Consider the following 24,734-nt stretch of genomic DNA (forward strand, 5'->3'; position numbering starts at 1 on the left):
TCTAGGCACATAAATAACATCTGAGGACTCAAGGCCAGCCTGAGAAAACAATCGAGCAGGAAATGCTCCAACCAGTGCAAAGGCAACTCGGCCCAAAAAAGCCGAAAGTTGAGGGTGAAGTCTTTATGGAGAGTTTCCTGGCTTTTCCCAGGCAGACAGCTCCAAATGCAAAGTTTGTTAAGAACCATGAAGGACCATGGGGCACTAATCCAATCAGCAGGGGACTCTATTAGAGCTTGGGGGGGCGAGGTTTCTCAGGTCAACTCCCCCCTCCCCAGTCAACAAATTGACTGCACACCCACTACGTCCCATTTTCCTGAAATCTATCAACTCTCTCATTAGAGAGAAATACTGTGTTTGGGCTTTTCCACACACAAAAGATCTTACCATTGATCTTTTTCACAAAACCTGTACTGCCAACATCTTCCAGAAGTCAAATTTAGGTGACAAATCCTAAAGAAGTATTTCTGTACGTCTGCCACTTGGGTGCAGGTTTTGAAGTGGCAGTTCATTTTGAAGGTTGGCACGGTCCACCAGGTTATTGTGCGTTCAGAATAGCTGCCTTCGGACCAAAGTGTTGCTTTCAGCCTTCTAAAACAAACAAACGCAAAACCTTCCCACTATTCTCGTTCATGGAAACATGGAGCCAGATCCTAAAAATATGTTCGTGGCGAGAGGAATTTTGAGGAGCCAACTCAATTATCTAAGGTATCAGGAAGGGGGTGGTGGAGGTAGGAAAATGTGAGGCACAGACAAGGCAAGCCCCTCCCACCCGCTCCCTGACCCCTTGCTGTCACTAAGGAGAAAAGAAAATGGATTCTCTCCCTCCCAGTAAGAGGATTAAGCAGCAGCACTTCAATCAAGAAACCAAAGGAGAGGCAGAGACAGAACCAAGACCCTGAGAGGTCAGAGGTCACAGATGGGGAGCTCCTGGAGCCCAATTTTGCAGAGCCTGCAGGGGTGTTTTCTTTTGGCTTTTGCTAATTTTCAATTGAATCAATGATGCCATAAAACTCTAGATTTCTAGCTTCTTAGAAACTAAAGTCCCAGGTCCCCATTCCCACCTGGCCACAGTCAGCGGGGGCTGTCTGGGGCTACCAGGCTGCGTCACTTGCTCTATGATAATCCAGAACCACAGTTTATCAGCCCCAGAAGAAAACCAGGGGCACCTACTTATGTCCATTCCCCTCACAACTGCCCAAATGACAGGACCACCCGGCCCGAGTAACAAGGTACAAGCCAGGTTGTGGCCACCCCTGTCCCCACAGTTCCAGAGAAAGGACTGCGGACAGAGCTGCCCTGGTTCAGCCTCTACTTGAACCTCCCACAGGTGGCCTGAAATCCCAGGTGGGAGTGGGATCACTGACTGCCAGGAATGGCAACCCCAAATTTCCCAGGGGACCTAGGACACGTTCTTTCCTGGCACCCTAGCCAAAAGAGGGGGCTGAGAGGCTGGGATGGGGCAAATGAGGAGAAAGGTGTGGTCAGGAAAATGTTGAAAACGCCAGATATACTGGCTCTGGGAGCCCCTGAGGAGATGAGCCCCTTCAGCTGCCCACACTTCCCAACTGGTGCTCAGTGAATAGCTGTTTCCACCTGATCTTCCTGGTTGGAAGGCTCTGGAGTTTCCGCACATTGAGGGGGAACATGGGATTCTCGGCTGGCCTCCAGGGCCTCACCCTCCTGCCCAGCTCTGCTTCAGGCTTCTCATGGGCCCAAAGAACCAAACCCCAGGGCTGCAACCATGATGGAGTCGCCCTCGGTACTGTCACCAGTCCATCAAAAAATGGTGCTAATCTCATGGTCTTCTTGAGACCACACTGGGCTCAATTTCCTGGCAGTTACCACAAAAATGTGGTTCCAACTGCACCAAGGCAACTACTCAAGCAAGCGGCAGCTCAAGCTATCTAAGGGCAACCATCTTCCTTGGTAATGGATGTGGCTTCTGCCATCCATACCCACCCAATTCTTCTCCAGCTCCTTCCTGGCTGCCGAATATACACACACACAGCCGAGTAAGATCAGCAATCCTGCGACCTCAAGGCTCACCCCTACCCTGACCATCCTTGCCAAACCAGACTGGGCCAACAGTTTTCATTGTGGAAATTCTAGCAATGCCACTGATGGAGGACACCTGCAAACTCAGGCCTCCTTGGCCCAGGTGAGGCATCCTTCTTGTCTAGATCCATCACTCCTTTCCAGCCACAGGTCCCAAGCCAGGAAGAAGGAAAAGGCTGGGATCCCCAAGGTGACTTCTCAGCAGTGGAAAGCCCAGGAAACCACACACCACAAACTTTTCGCTGAGGACCAACCTGGAGGTCAACCATAAGGAATGTAGCCCTGAACATTTGAGGCACCTCCCTCTCAAATCATGCTGAAAAGACCCTTTCTGAACCCAGGAAGGCAATGTCAATGGGCCTACATAAGCCAGTCGTCATGCGGTGAAGCAAGGGCCATACTCACGTCTACGTGGGGCCTTAACACTCAGCCCACTTTCATCATTTAATTCGTTATCATCCCGTTCAGAATGGAACTGCTAAGAGGACAAGGGTGGGGCTGGTTTTCTTTCTTGCTGTATCTCCAAGCTTAACAGTGTGGTAAATGAAAAATAAGAATATTAACAGATCAAAGGGTGTAAACCACAGGAAGCGTGCAGTGGCTCTCCTGTTTAATCTTCAAGCTTCCTTCTAAGGTTGTTAGGATGTGGGGAGGGGCATGAGGAGGAGGAGGGGGCCCTGGACCTGAGTCTGGATCCTGCATTAGCATTTCTGAGGCCACTGGTTCTATCAAGACACCAAACTATGCAAAGCATGAAAGGAGACACCACATGACAGCCACATCCGGTAATCGGCCCTGGTTTATTTGGAATTCTGAAGAGCAGGCACCTCAAAAGATGTAACTCTCCCTAACCAGGCCTGGATCTTCTTATGACTGCCTTCTGCCATATAAATAGTAAGCCAGCTTGCATATTTTGCATTAATGTCTTCACGCAGGGCTGCTTTGAGTTTATTTTTGTTGCTTTCATTTTAAGACTGTGTTTATGCCTCTCTGTTCGCCTTCCAGCAAGTGGAAAAACGACAAGATACAAAGCTTGTCCTTTTTTTCAGAGACAGTCCAGACGGTTCCTTGAGGCACATGGAAAGATTAACAACTTATAGTTGCCAACTGGCTGGCAATGGGTAGTTTTCCAAACTGTGTTTTTTTTTTTTTTGTTTTGTTTTTTGTGGAAGAAGCAAATACATCAAACTAGTCCTGTGTGTCAGCTTCCATAACTTCAGCATGACGGAGCGAGCATTTACCTAGGGCCTAACTGCTACTATGCTGCCTGTGGGCCACAAATTCCACAGTTGTGACACACAATTACCCAAAGCACTAAATGGGGGATGGCTTAGAAAAGGATGTCTCTGGAAAAGCAGCAGCATTTTGAAGAGCAAGAATAGTAAGAGAGGATTTTTTTTTAACTTAGAAGAAAAGGTAAGCTGAACCTGGCTAAAACTGTTTCCAAGACTCCCCTGTGACTTCTCTCCCACCAGCCTTTTCACTTGACTTGCTCCTTCTAAAGGCAGCTAAACACACACACAAACTCATTTTTTAATCCCACCAGCCCTCCTCCCCCAAGGTCAAAGGCTTGGCAGTGACAGCCTGGAACAATGACATCACCCAGGTTTGCCTCCTTGGCAGGGTCACCAATATTGTTTGCAGTGAATTTCCTGTAAAGGCCCTTAAGACAGGAAACTAGTCCTGTGCCTCAAGTCCTCCCCGTTCTGAGCCATCCTGTCAGGTTCAAACAAAGGCTTTTTGTATTTTTCCCTTAAAAAACAACAACAAAAAAACTTCCCTGCACTTTTAATGAGCACCTTAATTACAAGCTAAAGAATTAGATATATTTACGGATGACCTCATGCTTGCTGATAATTAGCAATGTGAAAGACCCAGCCCGTCACCCCTGGGCCGCTCCCCTCCCCCAACCTTAGGTTAATTAGGAAGCTTGACCTTTCAAGACCAGTAGGCATGGCCCAGCGAGCCCCCTTCCTCCCCTAGGCCTCCTGACACAGGGGGCCTGCTCCTCCTGTCCCCAGTCCAGAATGGAAACCGCTTCAGAGAGGGCTGACTTCCTGGGATAATGATGTAGGAGGGGTGACAGGTTTCTGTGGGGCCCAGGCTCTAAGTGTTGACAAGTTTTAATTAACGCCAGGGATAATTTAACCCTGGCACAGTCAAGGGGAAGAAAACTGCTCATCTCAGAGGCGAGAAGTGTTTGGATGTGCACGGTGCCGCCATGCCGAGGGGAGGTGGCTGGGCACAGGCTTGCGCTTGCAGGGCCGAGAGGAGGAGCAGGCGGCTCGGGCTGCACTTCCCATTCATTCTTTTGCTAGAGAGGTGTCAACAGCCTGATCTGGAAAGCACAAGCCGGGTGGCCCTCCCTCAGGGTCTTGTCCGCTGCCAACAATGGGAGCTCCTGAGCATGGCCCAGCCATCACTGTGCTGTAACATTTTCCAAATTTGTTGTGGGCCTGCGCCCTGTTAGGGGAGAGGCTGGGAGGCAGACATTCTCCTCATTCTTTTGCCTTATTAGGTTGTGGACTTGATTGCTTTTGAGGGGGGATAGGGGCTAAGTTGAAGAATGGCATCAGGAAGTGACCCCATGAAGGGGGGTGGTGGGAGGAAGGAGGAAAGGGGGACGGAGGCCACTAGAGCCCCATGTTCAGGACGGAAAGCTGGCCACAGGCTCCTGTGCATCTCTGCCCCACTTGACAGACGTCCTGGGCAGTTATTTTGGGGTTATCGCGTGAAGCCCTTCCTGTTTCTTCATCACTTAACAGCTGAAGAGAGGTGGCTGGTGCTGGGCTGCCGGCAGCTTCTAACTTGAATGGATTTTTTTTTTTTTTTTTTTTTTTTGCTTTGGAGGGAAGGGAACAGAAAGAAGGGGACTGGAGGAAAGAGCCCCTCAGCTGAGAGCAAACTTAAAAAGTTGACTTACTCAGGAAGGAGTCTCCCTGGTGCTGCCTGTGCCTCACCCAGTCACAAAACTGTTCAGGGCCTGAAACTCTGAAACAAGAAGCCACCTCCCAGATAATCAGATCCAGATGGATGCAGAGGCCAGGGAAAGGGTTACAGTGTGTCACTCGCAGCCCAAGTATGTGTTGCCACTTGATGGAGGATGTTTCTTTGAAGTTGCTGGCTGGGTGTAGGCTCCAAAACTCCCTGGGGGAGAACTTCAGGAAAGCGGGTAGATGTTTGGGTTTTCCTCCCGGCTGCACACTTGGGCAGGCCCTCTCGACCTCTTTGAAGAGACAGCAGCAGCAGACCCCCCCACCTGGGTGCAGGAAGGGAGCCACTAGAATGATCACTGAGCACCCACAATGTGCCAGACACTCTGCCAAGTACTTTGCACACATTATCTGTTTAATCCTCAGAAACACCTTTCAAAGGAAGATACTGAGGCCCAACCCCTAATACCTCCCCAGGTGGAGGAGAGGTGAGGAGCCCAGCCCCGACCCAGCCCCCTGTCCATCCCACACCACCTCACTTCTGTTCTGCTGCCACGGCCAAGTGTGGACATGAAGGTGCCAGAAGGGCCCCCCTCAGGCAAAGAACACCCTTAACACGGCCTCCTGGGGTGCAGCTGCTGGGGCCAGGAGACAGCCTGAATCCCAGTGTCATTTGAGCAGCCTGCAGTGTCTGGGGAGCAGGCTGGGTGCCACGGGCCAACCTGCCAGCTGAGCAGGCGTCTCCTCCAGAATATGGTTCATGCAAGAAAGTGACCCTGAATGTTCTGCAGTTTCTCCCCCAGAATGCTCTCCCAGAATGGAGGTGAAGCAATACACTCCCCAACTATAAGCAATGAGCTCCAGGTTCCCTTCTTGAAAAATACCCACTTCCCCTAATATCTCTGCCTTTCAAAAAGGGGTTGGGGGAGAGACACCTCATAAAGACTGTCAGGGAGACCCAGCCTGGAAGCCTTAATGAGGTGCAAAAGGAAATAGAAATTAACTGTGCTAATATTCTTGGGACCTCTCTCCCTAAAGTCACCCGAGCTGCAGAGAGGAGCCAGCCACGCTCACCACCCCCACCAAATCCTTCCAACGAAAGAAAGCCTACTGACCCTGGCAGGCTTAAAGATGGAGGCCAAGCTCCACTGGCTGAGTTCAGCCACTACTTCACATGCTTGAGCTGAGCGATGCCACAGTTTTCATGCACCAACTGCGGGGGGCGGGGGGGACGACACACCTGAAACCACATGGACAAAGAAAGGCACAGCCGGGCTCTGCCCGCCTCCTTTCCCACAGGCCAGGATGCAACTCGAGGCTGTGGATTTGGGGAAAGCACACCAAGGGCACTATGTTATTTGAGCATGTGAATGAATCTTTTGGTTTTTTAAACATAGTGAAGTATTTCCTGGGATGGGAACTCTTAGGTTCCACAAGCCAGCTCCATGACATTTACCTTTAAACTAGAGCAGCACCTAGAACCCTCAATGTGGCGGGGCAAAATAAACTCTTACGACAGAACGCTTCTGGGCTACCCTCACTACAGGGACAGCACACAGCCAACTATAGGCACATGCCTCAGAGCGCAGCCAGAGAAAACTGCCACCTGAGGAGCCTGGCCCCCCATCCCCAGCGCTATCGGTGGAAGTGACAGGACCCATGAGTGGGTTCAGATCCAGAGCCTGGGGACTTGCTATTTACAGGTTCCCAGGCATGGTGGCGAACACATGTAATCCCAGAGACTCAGGGGGCTGAGTGAGGCAAGAGGGTCGCAAGTTTGAGGCCAGCTTCAGCAACTTGACAAGCCCACCTCAAAATTTTGGGGGAAAAAAGACATACAAAAGCACCCCGGGTTCGATCCCCAGGACCCAAAAACAACCCCAAAATAGAATGAGCATGACACCTAACTTCTCAAACCTGAAGCTCCCAGAGACTACTGCTCATTGGGGAGGACCTTAGCGGGCTCCTCCAGAGAGGCAGCCAGGTCGCCAGGTTGCACCAGGGACCCTCTAACACTGCTGCTGGCAACCTGCCCGCTGTCGGGGCAAAGGCCCACCCCTCCTGACACTCACCTCCTTTATGAAAGTTTCCATGACTGACCCCACCGGCCCTTAGTCACCCCTTTCCTCTCCCGGGACAGGGCTAGAGTGCTGTGGCTTGTCGGTGTGCCGCTTAGTGTCCTGCTGAGGTCTCATGTGGCTTTGCTCTCTCCCCAACCACACTGAGCTCCTTGAGAGTGTGGGCCAGGTCTCCGGTTTCTCATACCCCCAAAGGCTCGGCATGGCGCTCCACTCTGCACAGAGGCCCGGCGAGGGCTGCTGGCTGGCCCTGGCGGTCATGTTTCTACCTGAGAGTGGACTCCAGGGCCCACGAAGCCTCCACTCATGTTACACGAGAAGCTGGTTGGCTATAAAACACCCACCCACTATGGTCAGTGGCTCCTCGTTCTGCTACCCAGAAGGTGTCTTCCATGCCTTTACAGTGTGACAGAGAGAGGCAGTTTCTCACACACACCCCAAAGCCTTTTGGATCTGCAGGAATGACATGGAGCAGATCCAGCTCAGCTCAAAAACATAATAGGCCACCCACCATGGAAACTGACAGCTGCGTCCCAAACATGGGGTAGGACTCAATAGAATTTGACAGATTTTCCATTTGCCGTACCCTTTTTGCCCATTCTGAATCAATTTTACAAAAGGGAAGCTTTATTTTCATATTTAAGAGGCTAAGGATACACACACACACCTCCTACCCTATACGGCTACTTAAAGGTTTCGCGAGTTCTCCAGGGTCCGCTGCGGAGAGCGCAGACCTCGCCATCTCCTCTCCGGGAGGCAGCTGAGCTGGCTCTGCCATTCCAGACCCCTCGCTCCCAGCCACTCCTTTCTACTCTGGGACAGGGAAGATGTTTGCTATCAGATCTCCTTGAGGGTAGGGCAGAGAGAATCCCAGCCTGTGTCCACAATATGATCCAGGAACTTAAGTTCTTGCTGGGCACTGCGTGCACAGAGGCAGGAGCGTGTACTGATAGCCCCAAGCTCTCTGTCAGTGCTCCTCCCTCCCCCAGTAAAAAGCCACATAACTAGTTTGACAAGCTGTGCCTTCAAATAGAGAGCTAAGGCCCAGTGAAAGGCCCAGTGAAATCTACCCGTTCCTGGACTGGCTTCTGAGGGACACAGAAAGCTCAGTATCTCCGGCTGACTCGACTGAACCAGAGCCACTTAGCTCCACCAGATCAAAGGAACGAGGCAGGAACAGAGTGGGTGAGCAAGGAGGTGAAGAGCCCAGTTTACGCCAGTTTCAAAAATCAGGCTTCCATGTCTCCCCGTTTTATCAAAAAACAACAAACAAAAAAGATGCTTCCTAAAGCAAGTGGCACCTCAGCAGGCAGAAATGGCCTCCTGAGGGACGGAACGGGCTAGAACTTACTCATGTGGTAAAACTCAAGCTCTTTGAGAGTCCCACTACAAAGCCTTGAGGACACAGGCCGTAAAACTCCAGATTCAAAAGTCACCAGGCTTTAATCAAACACAGGTGCCTGCTGCAGCAGTGATCACAGAGATAATTGAGGCTTTTGTCTGGTTTAATGTCTTGCAGTCGGGGTTCCCACTTGGAAGTCTGGCCTCCTGGGGTGCCCCCCCCCCAGAAGGAAGGGCTGCAGTGCCAGAGCACGAGGCTCCTGGTCCACCAGGCTCCAGACCTCGTCAGCGCTTCAGATGACAAAGCTCTACTTGGGGCTGTGCCTCTCTTCCCAGCCCCTGCTCCTCAGGGGCGCCTCTTGGTTCCCTCTTCCTCGCTTGTTAGGGAACAGCTGAAACGCCATCTCTTCAGAGAGCTTCCGTCCTCTCCCCAAAAGAATCCCCCTGCCCTCACCACCCTCTCCCAGTCCTGCTCACTAGACTAAATCGCGTCTGTAACCAGCACCTGGGAAGGCTGAGACAGGAGGATCACAAGTTGGAAGCCAGTCCCAGCAACCCAGGGAGACCCTCAGAATCTTAGCAAGACTCTCAGAAAACTGCGGACTAGGGATGCAACTCAGTGGTAGGGGTCAATCCCCAGTAATAGCCCCCTAACACCACTGCCAGATGTTATGACCATAAACTTGAAAGTCAGACCATCTAGACTTGAATCCTGGCACTATCATCTGGGCTAGTGGCTTTAACGTCCATGGGTCCTTTTCTGCAGGTGTCCTGCAAGAGTAACAACCTTTACCTTATGAGTTACTCCTCAGTCCACATGAAACACTTGGAATCCTCTCTCACACGGGTAAAATGCTCGCTATTATTACTTAATTCATAGCACATGATTCTGTATGAAAGATATTGTGTGTTATTTACATGCCTATCTTCCACTAACCTGTGAACCAATCAAGAACACACAGAAAGCAGACGGAAGCTGGTTTGCATTTGGTCATCTCATTTCCTGGGTGATCACCAGCCAGTCCCAACTCAGGGAGCTCACTCCTCAAAGACCCTCGCATTTTGACATAATTGAACCCACAGAGCTTGAACTGCTACTTGGAAATCTCATGTTTAAACTATGCTTGGAATGTCTGATAGGAACATGCATTTATTTTTAGGCAAAAAAAAATTGTTTCTTAAGCTAACCCTGTGGCCCTTCAGCAGGCCGTATTTGGCAAGGATTGCTGTGTGTTTGTTTATTAAAGAGGCTCAAAACCTTCTCAAGTCCAAGGCAGCTGCTCAGAGAGCCCAGTGCACTGTCTTCTTCTGTTGCTGCTCCTCCTTCTTCTTTTTTTTTTTTTTTTTGTACTGGCGATTGAACCCAAGGTGCTTTACCCACTGAGCTAAAATCCCAGCCCTTTTTATCTTTTATTTTGACATTTGATCTCGCTAAGTTGCTGAGGGAGATCCTCCTGCCTCAGCCTCCCAAGACACTGGGATTACAGGCATTAGTCTTCTATATTTATGGTCAAAACTTGTTTCCTTTGAATCTCTGCGCAGCAGGAGCTAAGGGTCACAACCCGCTAACCAATCATCTTTAAATTGGTTCACAGTTCTCGACTGACTGAATTCTCTTGCATGAGATGTCCCTTGTCAATGAGTTATGAAAGCTACAAAGGGAAAGGATAAATTAGCTTCAAAAAATGGCCAAGAAGCCTTGCCCCTAACCAGCCTAAGCATTTCCTCTCATCCCACTGGTGGAGACAGTGCTGGGCGACCAAAGCCAACGTCTCTGAAAGACGTCTTGATACAGGCCTTTCTGTTTTATAGAAAGTCAAATTCTACCACAGTCTTGGCAGCGAGGTTCAAGTGATCCAAAAAAAAAAAAAAAAGTAACTGCCGCATAATCCTGGTGATGTTTACGTCTGGATACCTTCCAGGACTTGAAAATCTAACCATGACCAACCAGCAAACAGCCTGTAAGAAGGGCCGATTCATCAGACTGCCCTTGAGCCAGCCTGGCAAGTCGCTGTTCCCAGACATTTTGAGTTTTGAACTGAGTTTACTTCATAGGCCAGAACAGGACGACCATACAAGTCTTCAAGCAAAACACAAAACAACAGAGAAAAACTGGCCCTTCTGAATGCAAGCCGGTCCAGTAACAGCCAGAGAAGCACTCTGTGAAAGCATCTGATGGCTACCTCAGACATTCAGTTTAATGGAAAGCCACTCATTTTCTTAAAGGAAAGAAAGTTGGGGGGGGGTGTAATAGGGAGAAAAAAAAAAGTTTATTTATTCTCAGAATTGGGAGGATGTGGATTTTTAACAAAAGTTATTTGCACTTGGGATTTGCTGGGAACTTTAGAGTTCTTTTTAATTTGTCGGTGTTTGTGAAATCAGGCAAAAGACACAGACACATTTTGCCCTGCTATTAAGAAGTCACATAGCTGAGATTCCAACTCTAAATGCCTAGAGAAAAAGCACGTGGCCTGGCCACAAAGCCATCAGATGCTCCAAATGCACACCCTCATCAATAAAGTAGACTGGCCCAACTTCTCCCCAGGGAACAAGGTCCCTCTTTCCCCCACCTGGCAAGGCCAGTGTGCTTGTGGGCATTTTCCTATGAGGCCACCTGGCTGCCCCTTTTTTCTGACCAGTGCTGCCTCTGAATATGGTGGCACTCCCCAAATAATAAGCAGGCAACCTGGTTTTCTTTTTCTTTCTTTGTTAGGTACGAGAGACTGAATGCAGGGGCGCTTTATCACTGAGCTACGTCCCCAGCCCCTTTTAGTTTTTGAGACAGGGCCTCACTAAGTAATTGAGGACTCCAATAAGTTGCTGAGGCCGTCCTTGAACTCTGGATCCTCCTGCTTCAGCCTCTAAGAGGCTACTGAGTGTGGTGAGACTGTGTTTTCTTGGTGATAGCAACTAAATACCTGTTATTCACTCCCAGATTACATTCAGGACTATAAGCACTTAGTATTAACCATCACATGCGCACATACCAAGGCCCTGATGACACTGATTGAAGTCAGCCTCCAGCACTGCCTTTGGCCTTGGTAATGGAAGGTCTGTCATTCCCATAGAGATATGCAAGCTGTGGACCTGCGATTCTTATTGTAACATCTCCTCAAGCAACATCCCAGCGTGGCTGGATGCTGAAACCATCGCAAGCTTCCTCCCATGATGTTTCTCCTAACCTCAAATTGGCCTTCTCTACCATCAAACCAGAATGTGTGAGAGAGACTGAGAGAGAACACTGCATCCATTTCCCTTCCTGCTGTGCCCTCCTTCTGGAGGGCTGCTAATTAAGACATTCTTAGAACTGGATCAGTCATTACTACTCAGGAGGTAAGATATAGAAACTTTGCATCTTGGGCTTTTTGGAGATTAAAGAACCAAATGTGCTCCCTTCAGGCTCAGAGGAGGAGGAGGAAGGCAATACCGGCTGCCTCCAATCCACTGCGGCTTCCACCCACTCTTAAAAGCCATTGGGGAGGGAAGAGATGAAAAGAAAAAGCCACTAGAAAGCCAGCGAAAGGCACCGCTCAGCCCCACACCTTTGGGGGAAAACTTTAAAAAGCATAAAACAAACCACAGTCTTTATTCCTGCCTGAAGCGGAAGACACAAATGCTATTGTATTGCTGGAGCTCCGCATCCCGGACTGGCGCACCCTTGCCAGAACTTCCCAGGATGTGCTCAGCAAGGCAGTGACTGCTGCTTCCAGGACTTCGGCCCGTCACAGTTCCATTGGGAGACAAAGAATCCCTCTGCTCTGATATTTGGAAGACAAACATTTAAATAAGGTTTCAGAAGGTAGGGTTCACACACCCAGGTGGGCAGCAGCGGAGCAGCCAGACCTAAGGTATGTGAGAGGCCACCGGAGCCTCAGGAAGAAGCTGAGGGAGGGCAAGTGAGCAGCCCACCACGCCGGAGGAATGCACAACGTGGCCTGGTGTCACAAAACCCCAAAAACCCTAACATTTGAAAGCAAAGATGAGTCAAGGATCGCCAATCACCAGCAGTGTGTTAGAGCCTGGTGTGGTGGGAGCATGCGCAAAGCAAGGTGTGTGTGTGTGTACTCCCCTGCCTACCTCTAGAAACCCTGCCAGGGTCAAGAGGGATAGTTTTGTTGTTGCTGTTTTTTCCCCAAATGCTTCATGGGCTCATGGAGATTTTTAAGGAGTATCCACACCCTACATTAAATCTTGACTCACATTGAGGATGTCATTCCTTTTGATTCACTAGTAACCTGATGTCTGGGATGGGGTGCAGCTAATTGTAGAGCTTGCCTAGCGTGCGTGAGGCCCTGGGTTCCATCCTCAGCACCACACACAAAGGTAAACTATGAGGACTTCACAGAGAACGTCTGTTTGGTACTGGTAGGTCTTCAGCACCTCACCAACACCTGCCAATCCCCCCCTTTTTTTTATTTGTTTGATACCAAGGATTGAACCCAGGGACACTTTACCACTGAACCACATCTCCACCCTACCCCTTGTTTGTGGTAGGGGTGCCAGGGATTGAACTCAGGGGTACTCAACCACTGAGCCATATCCCCAGCCCTATTGTGCATTTTACTTAGAGACAGGGTCTCACTGAGTTGCTTAGTGCCTTGAAATTGCTAAGGCTGGCTTTGAACTCACCATCCTCAGGTCTCAGCCTCCAGAGCTGCTGGGATTACAGGCGTGTGCCACCGTGCCCGGCCCCAGCTCCTTTTTAAATATTTCATTTAGAGACATTTAGAGAAAAGGTCTCACTGAGTTACTTAGGGCCTCCATAAATTGCTGAGGCTGGCTTTGAACTCATGATCCTCCTGCCCCAGCCTCCTGAGCCACTGGGATTACAGGTCAGCACCACCACACCTGGCCCAATCTGCCTTTTAACAAGGGGAGCAGGCCTTAGGCCAGAGTCTTCAGCAAGATAGCACTTAGGTAGAATTTAACAACCCTGTTTTGTTCTCATGTGTTTATTTTTGCAGTTGTCTTCTAATTATGGCCAGGGAAGCTGACTTTTCCCTTTACCCATGATTGACACTTAACTTTTCCTTTTAAAATGCAAGTTTAAAAATTCAAATTGACTTAAAAATATGTGTTAAGCATGTAAAAGTAAAAGCAAGTATGGAAAAAAAAAATCACACCCCAAATTAGAAATGCTCTGACTGGATAACCATCATCCCTCCTAGAAATGCAGACCGGTCCCCCCTTTCTTGGTGGGTGTTGGGGGTGGGGAGTCATCCCAGGCAGACAGGAGCCAGCACAGCAACAGGTGGCAAATAGCAAATCCCAAGTAAATTCAATCCACTGACTTTTAGATAACACTTCAATAAATCACATCTAAGAAAAAGGGCACTGGCCTCTTCCAGAGTAAATGCTGCTTCTACTAAATGGAAGGCAACAAGCTGCACCCACCAGTTCTTAGAGGCTTTCCATGGACATTCCAAGCTGATGCCTCTGTTGTTTACAGGGGAAAAGAGGAGGGGGAGGGAACACGAGAGAACACCACCAAAAAAGGCACAAGACCAAGACCAATGTCTCGGGGATTTTTATAATCCCAGGGAGACTGCTACTTGGATAAAACTTCCCAAGCACTGATGTAAGGACACTCTTGCCTGTTAAATATATGCAGAGATCTCGCTTTCTGGAAAGGTCCAGGGTCTTGGCCCTCCCAGCCAGCTGGCTTAGCCGCCCCTCCCCCTAAGATCGCTCTTTAAACTGAAGCTGGAATGAATTTAAAACGGTTCTGTTCCTCTTGGATTCATTGAACCTTACACTCCTGGATACCTGGGATCCAGCCTAAAATGTAACTCATCAACCTTCACAGAAAGTGATACTTGTGCTACTTTCAGATACTTTATAACAAATCCTGGAGGCCTCCACTGCAACACTGTGAAACTAAGTTTCCTTGTAACTCTTCTTTGATCTTTCAAAGTTTAAACCACCCTAAAGGAGACTAATCTTGAGCTCTCAAACTACCAGTGGGATAAAGACTTCTTTTACACTTCCACAGACGATGGTTTTGGTGTGGGTTTCGGCTCATGCAGACTTCCGACTCCCCTCTACCGGGTCAGCATTTCAGCTCCCTGACCACTGAATTCCCAGGTTGCTATCACTAGCCTCCTATTTCCATGAAAAAAGAAAATCTTGAATGAGGTAACCCAGCATTGCCATAAACTAAATACACAAAGAAAGGGAACAGAAGCAAACTGAGGGCAGGGAGCAGAATGTGACTGCTGAGCACATGGCCATCTCCGAGTGAGGAAAACAAGGGTATAGCTGGGAAAACGCTGGCCTAGAATACACTAAATGCCAGGGAAGAGATCAACATGTTGATATTTTGGCTGTTCAAAAAACTTGAATGAGCAAGTGGTACCAAAGCAAACAGCTGTTCACTTAATTTTTTTTTTTTTTTTTTTTTTGGCCTTTCTCTCCTTCAAAAGATACAAGCAGCAGCAAGGGAACCATTTTTTAAAGGACAATCCTAAGAACTGTCAAAGGCTTGTGCAATTCCCAGGACACTATAAATCAGTACCGTCAACGCCCACGGCGCTCATCTCCACAGCCTCCATTCCTCAGGCCTTCCCAGATCAATTCTTCCTTGGCCCCACTTTCCTGGCTGTCACCCACTGGTCGGCACTGCCAGATGACCCGCGCTGCACACTGGGGGACTGCTGAAGAGGAGCACGGACTGCATGTGTGTTCTCAAGGTGGAACTCATGCTCACTCCAGAAGCTCTGCCAGGAATCCAGACTCTTCCCTGCTCCTTCTGTCACCTGACTAAGACCACCTGTTCAAAGTGCAAGTCTACTTTTTTTTTTTTTTTGTCCTGGGAAGTAAATCCAGCAGCACTCAACCACAGAGCCACATCCCCAGCCTATTTTGTATTTCATTTAAAGACAAGGTCTCAGGGCCTTACTAAGTTGCTGAGGCTGGCTTTGAACTTATGATCCTCCTGCCTCAGCCTCTGGATCCCCTGGGATTACAGGCGTGTACAGTTTTAACTGACCTCCTTGAGATGTCTCACCTAGATAGGAACAGGAAGACCCACCCTTGCTCCTTGGGCTGTTTTCCTCCAGCGCTTTCCCCCACTTTCCCCACACAAGGCCAGGCAATCGGCTGCCATTAAAGGAAAGCCTGTAGCACAGGTTGTGACAGGAGGGTGAGTCAGGCCCGGCTGCCCAAGCAGCCTCCCTTTGGTCTTGGAAGCCAGAACCAGGGAGGGTGTTTCTAAAGGCAGAGGGTGATCCTGGCCCACGCCCTGAACCGCCTAGGATCAGGTGAAGTGGCAGGCCCCACTCCCCTGGCCACAACAGGATCTCAGCTCTGAGTGCAAGTGACCCTGTGCTCCCAGGCCAGCCTCCCACACCTACTTCTTCAGTCATTAGGAAAATTAGATTCCAAAACACATTCTCCAGGAGAAGGAGGGAGGGAACAGAACAGGAGCAGCTGAGGGACTGAGGCGCTTCCCCTCCCCTCTCCCAGGAGGGCAAGTTCACAGTCTCATTTCTAGAGACAACTAAGTTTGGTTACCTTTTTTTTTAAGTATGTTATTCAATTTTGACAACTGCTAAGGACCTCTTAGTCTTAGCCAGATCCTAAGAGGCAAGCAATTAGAATAACGGAACAAAATAACAGATGGCTACTTTGGGGCCTCCACCATCAGCCTAAAAAAAAATGGAAAAAAAAAAAAAAAAAGACTTACTTGGAGAAAGACAAAACACCATCAGAACTTCCAAATAATTAACTTACACCGAATACAGCTCAAGCCAAAGGTCAAGGTCTAAACACTCAGGCCCTGTAAATAGTGATGTTTCAATGACCACACAAGTTTAGCAAGCAAGGCCTTTCCCTTTGCTGCTATGAGAAGTTTGGGGGTAACTGTCAAGAGACCTCACCCCTCCATGAGAGCAGGAGTTGGCAGGGCTACTCAGGCCCCTTTAGAAATTGAGAGAGGGAACTGCAGACTGTAATTACTCAAGAATTTACTCCCAGCTACCAGAGAGGCTTAGACGGAAGGATCATCTGGGCCCAGGAGTTTGAGAACAGCCTGGGCAACTCAAGACCCTGGCTCAAAAAAGAAAAATAAATAAATAAACGAATAAGTAAGTCAGAATTTTTCTCAAAGACCAGACCAATCCTCCAATCCCCCAGAGAACACTCAAGGCCTTCCCATGTAAAAACTGTTGCATAACCTACTTATTAGATAATGCCTTGATTAGTATTTAGAGGAACAAAACTATAAACTTCCCTAGGTATGTTATAAAGCCATTTGAAAAATAACTCGGAGAAAGGCTCATGAATGGAAACATGGTGCCCAAGTCCCGTTCTGTTTTAAAGGATAATAAATACAGATGAGTTTTTAAAATTCGTACTGTCTTGGTTATAGGGCCCTAGGAGTCAGGTAGAGGGAGACACATACCCTGACTCAGGTCAATCCCTGCTTGCACTGTTCTGGACATAGACTTTTGTCCAGGACACTTATGTGAGTATATGTGTACAGGAAACTCTCTCTCTGTGCCAGTGTCCTGGCCTTGGAGGCAAGAAGGGCAATGTGTTGTTCACTAAAGTGACACTGCAACATAAAAAAAAGTCCAGCAAGCTCGGCGTACCCCTGTCATCACAGGGACTCAGGAAGGTGAGGCAGGAGGACTGTAAGTTCGAGGCCAGCCTGGGTAACTTTGGGAGATCCGGCCAGTCTGTTGTGGGTGGGGAGATTCTCTTACATGGGACGGAAAGAACACTAGCGGGTGTATTCCCTCGCCTCACTCCTTCACCCATGTCATGATAGATTCCTGCTCCAGAGCGGGAAAGGGCAGAGCTGAAACAACACTTTCCCCCTAAAGAAAGCTAGGCGTGAATATTTGCTAGTGTAGGTATAAAGCAGGACGTGCTAGAACCTGGCCCTTCCTGAGAATCTAAAGCAGCTGGTATTGGAGGTCATGAGCCAGCTTTTCCCTCAACTGTGCTGGCCAGGAGGAAGGCAGTTAGGAAGTAGGAGGAGACAGTGACACATGCAGCAAGGCTCTGGATGGATTCCGGTGAGTCCTGGTTCCCACCCAGGGTCTGAATGTGCCCAGCCTCGCCCTGAGGCCAAGGGAGGCCAAGGGAGACTATGACCACGAGCAAGCACACACCCTAACTCCCAGGAGGGAGTGGAGAGCTAGCAAAGGGAGGCACTGCCAAGTGGGAGACAGAAAGAGGGAAGTCCTGCTACAACACCTGAGAAAACAGGGACAGGAGGTCTCCCAGAGGAAGACAGACCACTCAAAATCAACCCCTGGCTCCCTGATCCCCTCCCGACTTTCCAAGTGCCTTGGCAACTCTCAACCTTTTTCCACCTGGCACTGACTTGGGCAATAAAGTACTGTTGAGACTCCAGCCTAGAACTCCCCTTTTCCCTCAAAAGGCATTTTTATGTCAGCAATCTCTATAGGACCACCCTGCAGCAGGTGGAGCAATGGAGGACAACACCCCCACCAAGCCGCTGCCACTCTCCACCCTCATTATGACAGATGAGGACATTCACGCTGACGTTGGTAATTTAGCCAAGGTTATGCCAGGCCCCACCTCAGGCTGCCCTGGAACGGCTGCTCCTCCACCCTCGCCCTCCAGACTGGGCAGCCTGCACCGTCCCAAGCACCAGCTCGCACCTGCAAAGGGCTTCCGTCACTCTCTGTGCACACCCCTTGAGTCGGCCCGTGGTCCTGAAAAATCTCCCCCAGACCTACTAGGACCTGGCCCTTCCTGAGAATCTACAGTAGCAGGTATTAGAGGAACTCAGAGTCCTCTCCCCAGGTCCCAACTGCACACAGTCCACCTTTGTGGAATCTCCAAAGGAACTCTCTCTATCCCTTCTCCTTTGAGGAGACAGACTGCCTGGGAGATGGGGGGTCTTGCCCAAGGCCACAGAGACGTCAGCAAGAAACCTGGAAAGAAAGCCCAGGCCTCCAGGACACATTAAAAGCTTCTAAATTCGAGTACCTCCGCCCTCTTCCCAGCGACACTGCTGAGCAGCCCCCTCCCCAGGCCGCCCACTCGACAAGTTCTTTCTTTAGCTCTCCCTGCACACACTCAAACCTCTTATGTCACTAAGAGCTCCCCCTCTCAGCCACGCTGATTATCCACCCCACACACCAACACCTTCCCGGCCTCCTACTTACTTCTGACCTCCCTTTCACTACTGTGGGCCCCCCCTAAGTTGTTTCCACACCCCAAAACACACTCACTATGGAATTCCTTCACCTGTTCTCCCCAACCCCGTCAAAAAAGGCACAATTCTGGGGACACTCTCTTCTCCCCAACCTGTTCCCCCATTCCTTAGTTTATCCATCATCCTAAGGAGACTTTCATTTTACTAAACTCACCTCCCTCCCACCATCCGCCATTCCAGCTCACAGTCCCTCCCACCGTCCTCACCTTGCCCAGACCCCATCAAGCCAGGCTCTCCAACCCAGGACTGGGCTTTTCAGCCTCCCATCAATGCTCCAAAACCCTCCCTGTGTCCCCCATGGCTTTCCCTTCCATCAACTCCCCTTCCAGTTGTCTTCCTCTTCCCTTTAGAATGGGGTACCCCAAATAAATCTCATCCCCTTCAAAAACGTCTTATTCACAAGTCCCTAACTCCTCCCCTGAGTACCCTAGTCCCCAGTCCCCCCAGACCTCCTCAGCACTCCTATCCACCCTCACACCCCATATCTGTGTCTTTTCACACCTTTCTTGCTTAGCCCTGTGTCTCCCCAGACTCCCTAATCCTCCCCCAATTCTTCACACCTCACAGTCCCTTTCTGGGTCCCCCCACTCTATCTTCAGACTTCCTGGTTCTTGGTGTCCTTTAGAACTCCCTCACCCTAAAGCTCCCCCCATTCCAATCTCTGACTTTCGGCGCTTCGAATAATCCCCTCCACACTCGGGCTCCCGGGTCCCACGTTCTAGTCTGGCCCACGCATTCCCTTCCCAGGCCCCATGTCTCCCCTTAGCCCTCCCAATCCATTCTGCGACCCTGCAGTCCTGCCTCAGGTCCCAATTCCATTTCAGCTTCCCCAGTCCTCGCCCCGGTTCCAATTCCCCGCCCAGACCCTCCGATTCTTCACTAGGCTTCCAGATTCCTTTTTGCAGATTCCCATATTCCCTACCCCGGCGCCAATTTTTGCAGATTCCCAATTCCTTCCTCAAGCTTTAAGATTCCTCTTTGGGACTCCAAAGCCCTTCCTGGGCCCGCCAATTCCTTTTCAGCACCCCCAATTCCCATCACAGACCCCCTAATTCCCTCCAGGACCTTCAATCCCCTTCCCATCCCCCCCAGGAAGACCCCCTCCAGCCCGTCCGGCCCGAGGGCCGCGCACCTTGCGCTGTTGTTTCTCCCAGGCCGGGTCCAACAGCAGGTCTCGGTCCCAGTCGTCCTCCTGGGCCATGTAGTCGCCCATGCCACCCCCGCCGCCAGCACCATTGCCCCCGCTGCTGGGGCCGTACTGGTACGACTGGTTCGCCGCGTGGTAGTCCACCATTCCGCCGCCTCTCGCTCTCCCACCAGCCGGTCCGCTCCCGCCTCAGCTCCCGCCCCTATGCCGGAGCCTCCGCCGCTGCTGCTGCTGCTGCTTCAGCTGCTTCAGCCCGCCCTCCGCCGGCGCCTGCGCACTGCCCGCCGCGCCTGCGTACCGAGCCGCCGCCGCCGCCCTCCCGCGCGCGCGCACCTGATGAATTGATACCACCCACCCGGAGCTCGGCGCCTGCGCAGTTCACCTGCTCCTCCACTCGAGTACGTGAGCGCGCACGTCATTCGCGTTGCGGGCGGGGCTAGAGTCATGAATGAATCATCGGTTCTTCACCGTTCGGCTTGAGAACGTACTCTCCGTTGGGCAACGCCGAACACAACAAGTGTTTATCGAACGCCTGCTGTGTGCCAGGCCGTGTTTTATGCACTAAAGACAGAACGAAATGTTAAGAAAATGTGCATAGTGCCGGGCGCGATGGCGCCCTCCTGTAACCCCAGCTACTCTGCAGGCTGAGGCAGGAGGATCCCAAGTTCACAGGCAGCCTCAGCAATTTGGCGAGGCACCAAGCAACTCAGAGAGACACTGTCTCAAAATAAAAAATAATAGGGGCTGGCGTTGTGGCTCAGTGGTCAAACGCTCCTGAGTTCAATTTCCAGTAACAATTTTTTTTTTTTTATAAAGGTGATGTGGGGTGCTGAGGATATAGATCAGTGGTAGAGCGCTTGCCAAGCATGTGCGAGGCCCTGGGTTCAATCCCAGTACCAGGAAGGAAAAAAAGTATATAGTATATTCCAACACTGTGGCCAAAAGTCAAGCATAACTGAATGTAAATGAAGTACTCAGAGTAGGCTTCACGGAGAAGCCACACGTTTGTCTGTTTTGGGGCACTGGGGGTTGAACCCAGGGCACTCTAATACTGAGCTATATCCCCAGTTCATTTTTCACTTCATTTTGATGTAGGGTCTAAATTGCCCAATCTGACCTCAAACTTGTGATCCTCCAGCCTCAGCCTTCTGATTTGCTAGAATCACAGGCCTGTGCCCCAACACCTGGCAAAGGATGGCATTTGCACAAGGACCTCAAGGATTTATAAAATGGTCATGGAAGTTAGATTGGAATAGGTACCAGCAAAGTGAGAAGGTAGAGGATTTTGGGGCTTGGCTACCTTCATTATTCATTAAACAAACAATTAATGAAAACCTACTCTGTGCCACATACCATTCTTGGCCTCTGTATAGTGAAGAGCATGATATGCCTGGTCAGTTCTCAAGTGGCTATCATTATAGTGGAGAGGGCAACAATAAATAAGCAAACAAATACAGATAAATGATATTGCAGCTGGGGGTGGTGGTGCACATCTCTAATCCCAGCAGCTCAGGAGGCTGAGGCAAGAAGAATACAAGTTCAAAGCCAGTCTCAGCAACAGCAAGGCTCTAAGCAACTCAGTGAGGCCCTATCTCTAAATAAAATATAAAAATGGGCTGGGGATGTGACTCAATAGTTGAGTGCCCCTGAATCCAATCCCTGGTAACCCCCCCAAAAAAATGATATTGCCACATTAACAGGCATCTCAAATATAAATAGTGCACACCTGTTATCCCAGCAACTCAGGAGGCTGAGGCAGGAAGACTGCAAATTCAAAGCCAGCCTGAGCAACTTAGCAATACTCTATCTCTAAATAAATAAATATTTAAAAATAAAAGTTAAAAAGGGCTGGGGATGTAGCTCCATGGTTAAACACCACTGGGTTCAATCCCCAATACTGGTGGCAGGGCGGGGGAAACTGTGTTCCTGAGTTTAATTGATCTGCCCCCCAAACCAGATCACCTTGCAGTCCTCAGTTAATGGCATCCCCATCTTTCTGGCTATTTAGAAAAGCCTTACAGTCATCCCTCACTCTCCTGTCCTACCTGCAGACAGTTCTCTGGGAAATTTTGTCATTACATTTTCAAAGCACATGCAGAACCCATCCACTTCAGAGCCCTATCCTGGTTCTGTCCACCCTCACTCATGTTCCTTTGGACCTCTGCAGCAGTCTCCTCCCTGTACCCAGCCCCCAGCCTGCATTCTTGCATGCTCTTTCCTGTAAGGAGCCAAGTGATGCCCTGAGAGCCTGAGTCAGATCATGTCCCTCCCTCCTTTGCTCAGAACCCACACTCAGAGGAAAAGCAAAAGTCAAGGAAAGGAGGAAAAGACGCAGAGGAGCCTGCGGGGCCCTGCCTGGCCCAGCCCAGATTTTGTAACAGTTCAAAGTCCTGGGGCTTCAGCCAGACCTGGGTCTTCCGTGTCCTGGTCCCCACAGCTCCTAGCTCACCCCCTCTCCCCCTAGCTTGCTGACCTTGCTGTTCCTCCAACATGCCAGGCTCCACCCTCAGCCTCAAAGCCTTTGTACTTGGTGACACGTTGTTGCCACTGCCTGACACACTTTCCCCAGATTCTGGATCTTGGTGGCCTATGGCACCCTCTTCTGCAGGTCTCTGCAGAAATGTTTCCTCCTCTGCAAGCGCTTCCCTGACCACTTTATGTAAAATGGCATCCTGGGGCTGGGGGGTGAGCCAGGGGTAGAGCACTTGCCTCGGATGTTCGAGCAGGAGGTTCAACCCTCCTGCACTTTTGTCTACAGTACCTCACCATCTACACACCACCCGACATATTCCCCGCAATGTGTCTTGTCCATTTCCTCCCCAAGAATATCAGCCCACAAGGGAGCAGGTCTTGTTTTGGTCCCTGCTGTATGCCTGGTCCCTGAAGCAGTGTCTGGTGGAGTAGGAGTTCTGAATGAATGGGCTTAAAGCATGGTGTAGAATTTGATTTTTTTTAAGTGGTGCTGGGGACGGAATCCAGGGCCTCTCACATGATGGGCAAGTGCTCTACCAGTGAATTAGACCCTTATCTCAGAATTTTATTCTAAATGCAATTGGAAGATGAGATTTTCAGTAAGAGGCTGGGATGTTATTCAGCTGTTCACAGGCCCTTTGGCTGCATGAGGGCCACAGAGTGGAGAAGTTCAAGCACAGAGAGCCCAGAGAGGGGGCTGCTGTAATATCAGGGTGGAGTTGGACAGGACTAGGGCCAGAGCACAATGCCATAGAGGGAGACATGGAAAGATTTGGGAAAGTGAAGCTTATTATACTGCCATATATTTGGCCTTGTTGGGGGAATCAGGGCAGCTTCCAGGTTTGGGACCTGAGCAAACAGGGAAGTATGCAACCAAGTGTGAACTTTATTGAAGTAGGAAGGAAATGAGGGGAATGGCTGTTGGGAAGGTGAGGTATTTGAGTTAAATTACAACAAAGAACTGAAAATGAGCTGAGTGTGGTGGAACATGCCTTGTAAACTCAGTCATTTGGGAGGCTGAGGCAGGAGGATCGCAAGTGTGAGGCCAGCCTCAGCAATTTAATGAGACCCTCAGCAACTTAGCAAGACCCTGTCTCAAAATAAAAAGGACTAGGGATGTAGCTCAGCAGTAAAGTGCCCAAGTTCAATTCCCAGCACCAATGAACATATACTGTGTGATAGGAAGGGATTCTGTGCAAGTCCAATTACTTGGGGATAGGGATTAGAAGACAGGGCTCCGCCAGGTATAGGAGCTTCAGGGATCCTGTCCCCCTGTCCCACAGGCATGTGAAGGACACCAACAGTAAGCAGCCCCAATTGTGGCTTGTTTTCCCAGGGGATGCAGCACCTGGCTGAAGATCCCAGGCCTTTTTGCTGCTCCCCAAGCTGGGCTGGGGCGGGGCAGCCTCCACCTGCCTCATTTGAACTCAGGACTCTGGCACTGATCTTGGTGAGGAAGGTTGGGGACAGGGATGTCCCTCAGGTGCAGAGCCACCAGTCTCTCCCTACCTGCTCATGGTGGATACTGAAACCTCCCAGACCAAAGGCCCAGAGCTGGAGCAGGTGACCCCAGCCAGTGAGGTCCTCTGATTGCCAGCCTTGGGGCTACACCTGGCAGCCATCTGCAGACAGTGTAGTGGTAACAGCTGGCATGTCTAGAGGTCCCAGGGAGGGGGGTTCAAGGGGGCAGGAAGGGGCCAGAAGGGGCTTTAGTTCTCCATTTCTATACCACTGAGACTTCAGTCAGAACTAATTCTGTTCCATAACCATTGCTGTGTGGCTTTTTTGGTGCTGGGGACCAAACCCAAGGCCTCATACATGCCAAGCCTGTACTCTACCACCAAGCTACTCTCCCAGCTCCTGTAAAAAAACAATTTTTTGCCATTGTCATCGTTATTGCAATATTAGGGATCAAATCCATGGTTCTCTACTGAATACAACCCCACTTTTTTTTTTTTTTGTACCAGGGTTGAACTTAGGGGCCGCCTGAGCCACATCCCTAGCCCTATTTTATATTTAGGGAGGGTCTCACTGAGTGTTAGTGCCTCCGTTTTGCTGAGGCTGGCTTTGAACTCGCAATCCTCCTTCCGCCTCCTGAGCCACTGGGACTACAGGCGTTGCCTGAACCCTTTTTGAGACAGGGTCTCACTAAATTGCCCAGATGGCCTTGTACTTACAATCCTGCCTCAGCTTCCCAGACTGCTGGGATTAGAGGTGGACCACAGGGCCCAGCCTCCACGCCATTGTTGCAGCTAGAACAGCAGCCCCGAGCCAAAGCAGGCACAGGAACAATCACCAGAATGGAATTTGGAGAGAGCAATATGTTTATCTCTCGTAGGTGCCAAGTCTGTCCTGAAGTCTTTGGAGGCGTTAATTCACAACTTGAGAAGGGGCACAAACCCCAGGCACAGAACTGAGGCACAGGAGAGGTGAACCAACATGCCCAAAAGCCACAAGAGTCGGAGCCCAGGCAGTCTTTAGCTACTGTCAACTGCTCAGAAGACGCCCTGTGG

The 24,734-nt window shown here is 50.2% G+C and overlaps 1 protein-coding gene across 5 annotated transcripts in view; it reads right to left on the reverse strand.

The window, feature by feature from the left end:
- ACTN4 (actinin alpha 4) overlaps positions 1–20,035 on the reverse strand; it is a 69,966-nt gene extending 49,931 nt beyond the window's left edge. For 2 of the 5 annotated variants that reach the window (XM_081273758.1, XM_081273756.1), the window contains exon 1: positions 19,735–20,032. In XM_081273758.1, coding sequence (XP_081129884.1) covers positions 19,735–19,896 — 162 coding nt within the window. In that variant the 5' untranslated portion in view covers positions 19,897–20,032. Of the gene's footprint in view, positions 1–19,734 lie in introns of all 5 variants that reach the window. The other 3 variants (XM_081273760.1, XM_081273759.1, XM_081273757.1) reach the window with 3 other exon arrangements.
- Positions 20,036–24,734: the final 4,699 nt, after the last annotated feature.

The sequence above is a fragment of the Spermophilus citellus genome (assembly GCF_964194105.1).
Source record: "Spermophilus citellus genome assembly, chromosome: 18".
NCBI classification, from domain to species: Eukaryota; Metazoa; Chordata; class Mammalia; order Rodentia; family Sciuridae; genus Spermophilus; species Spermophilus citellus.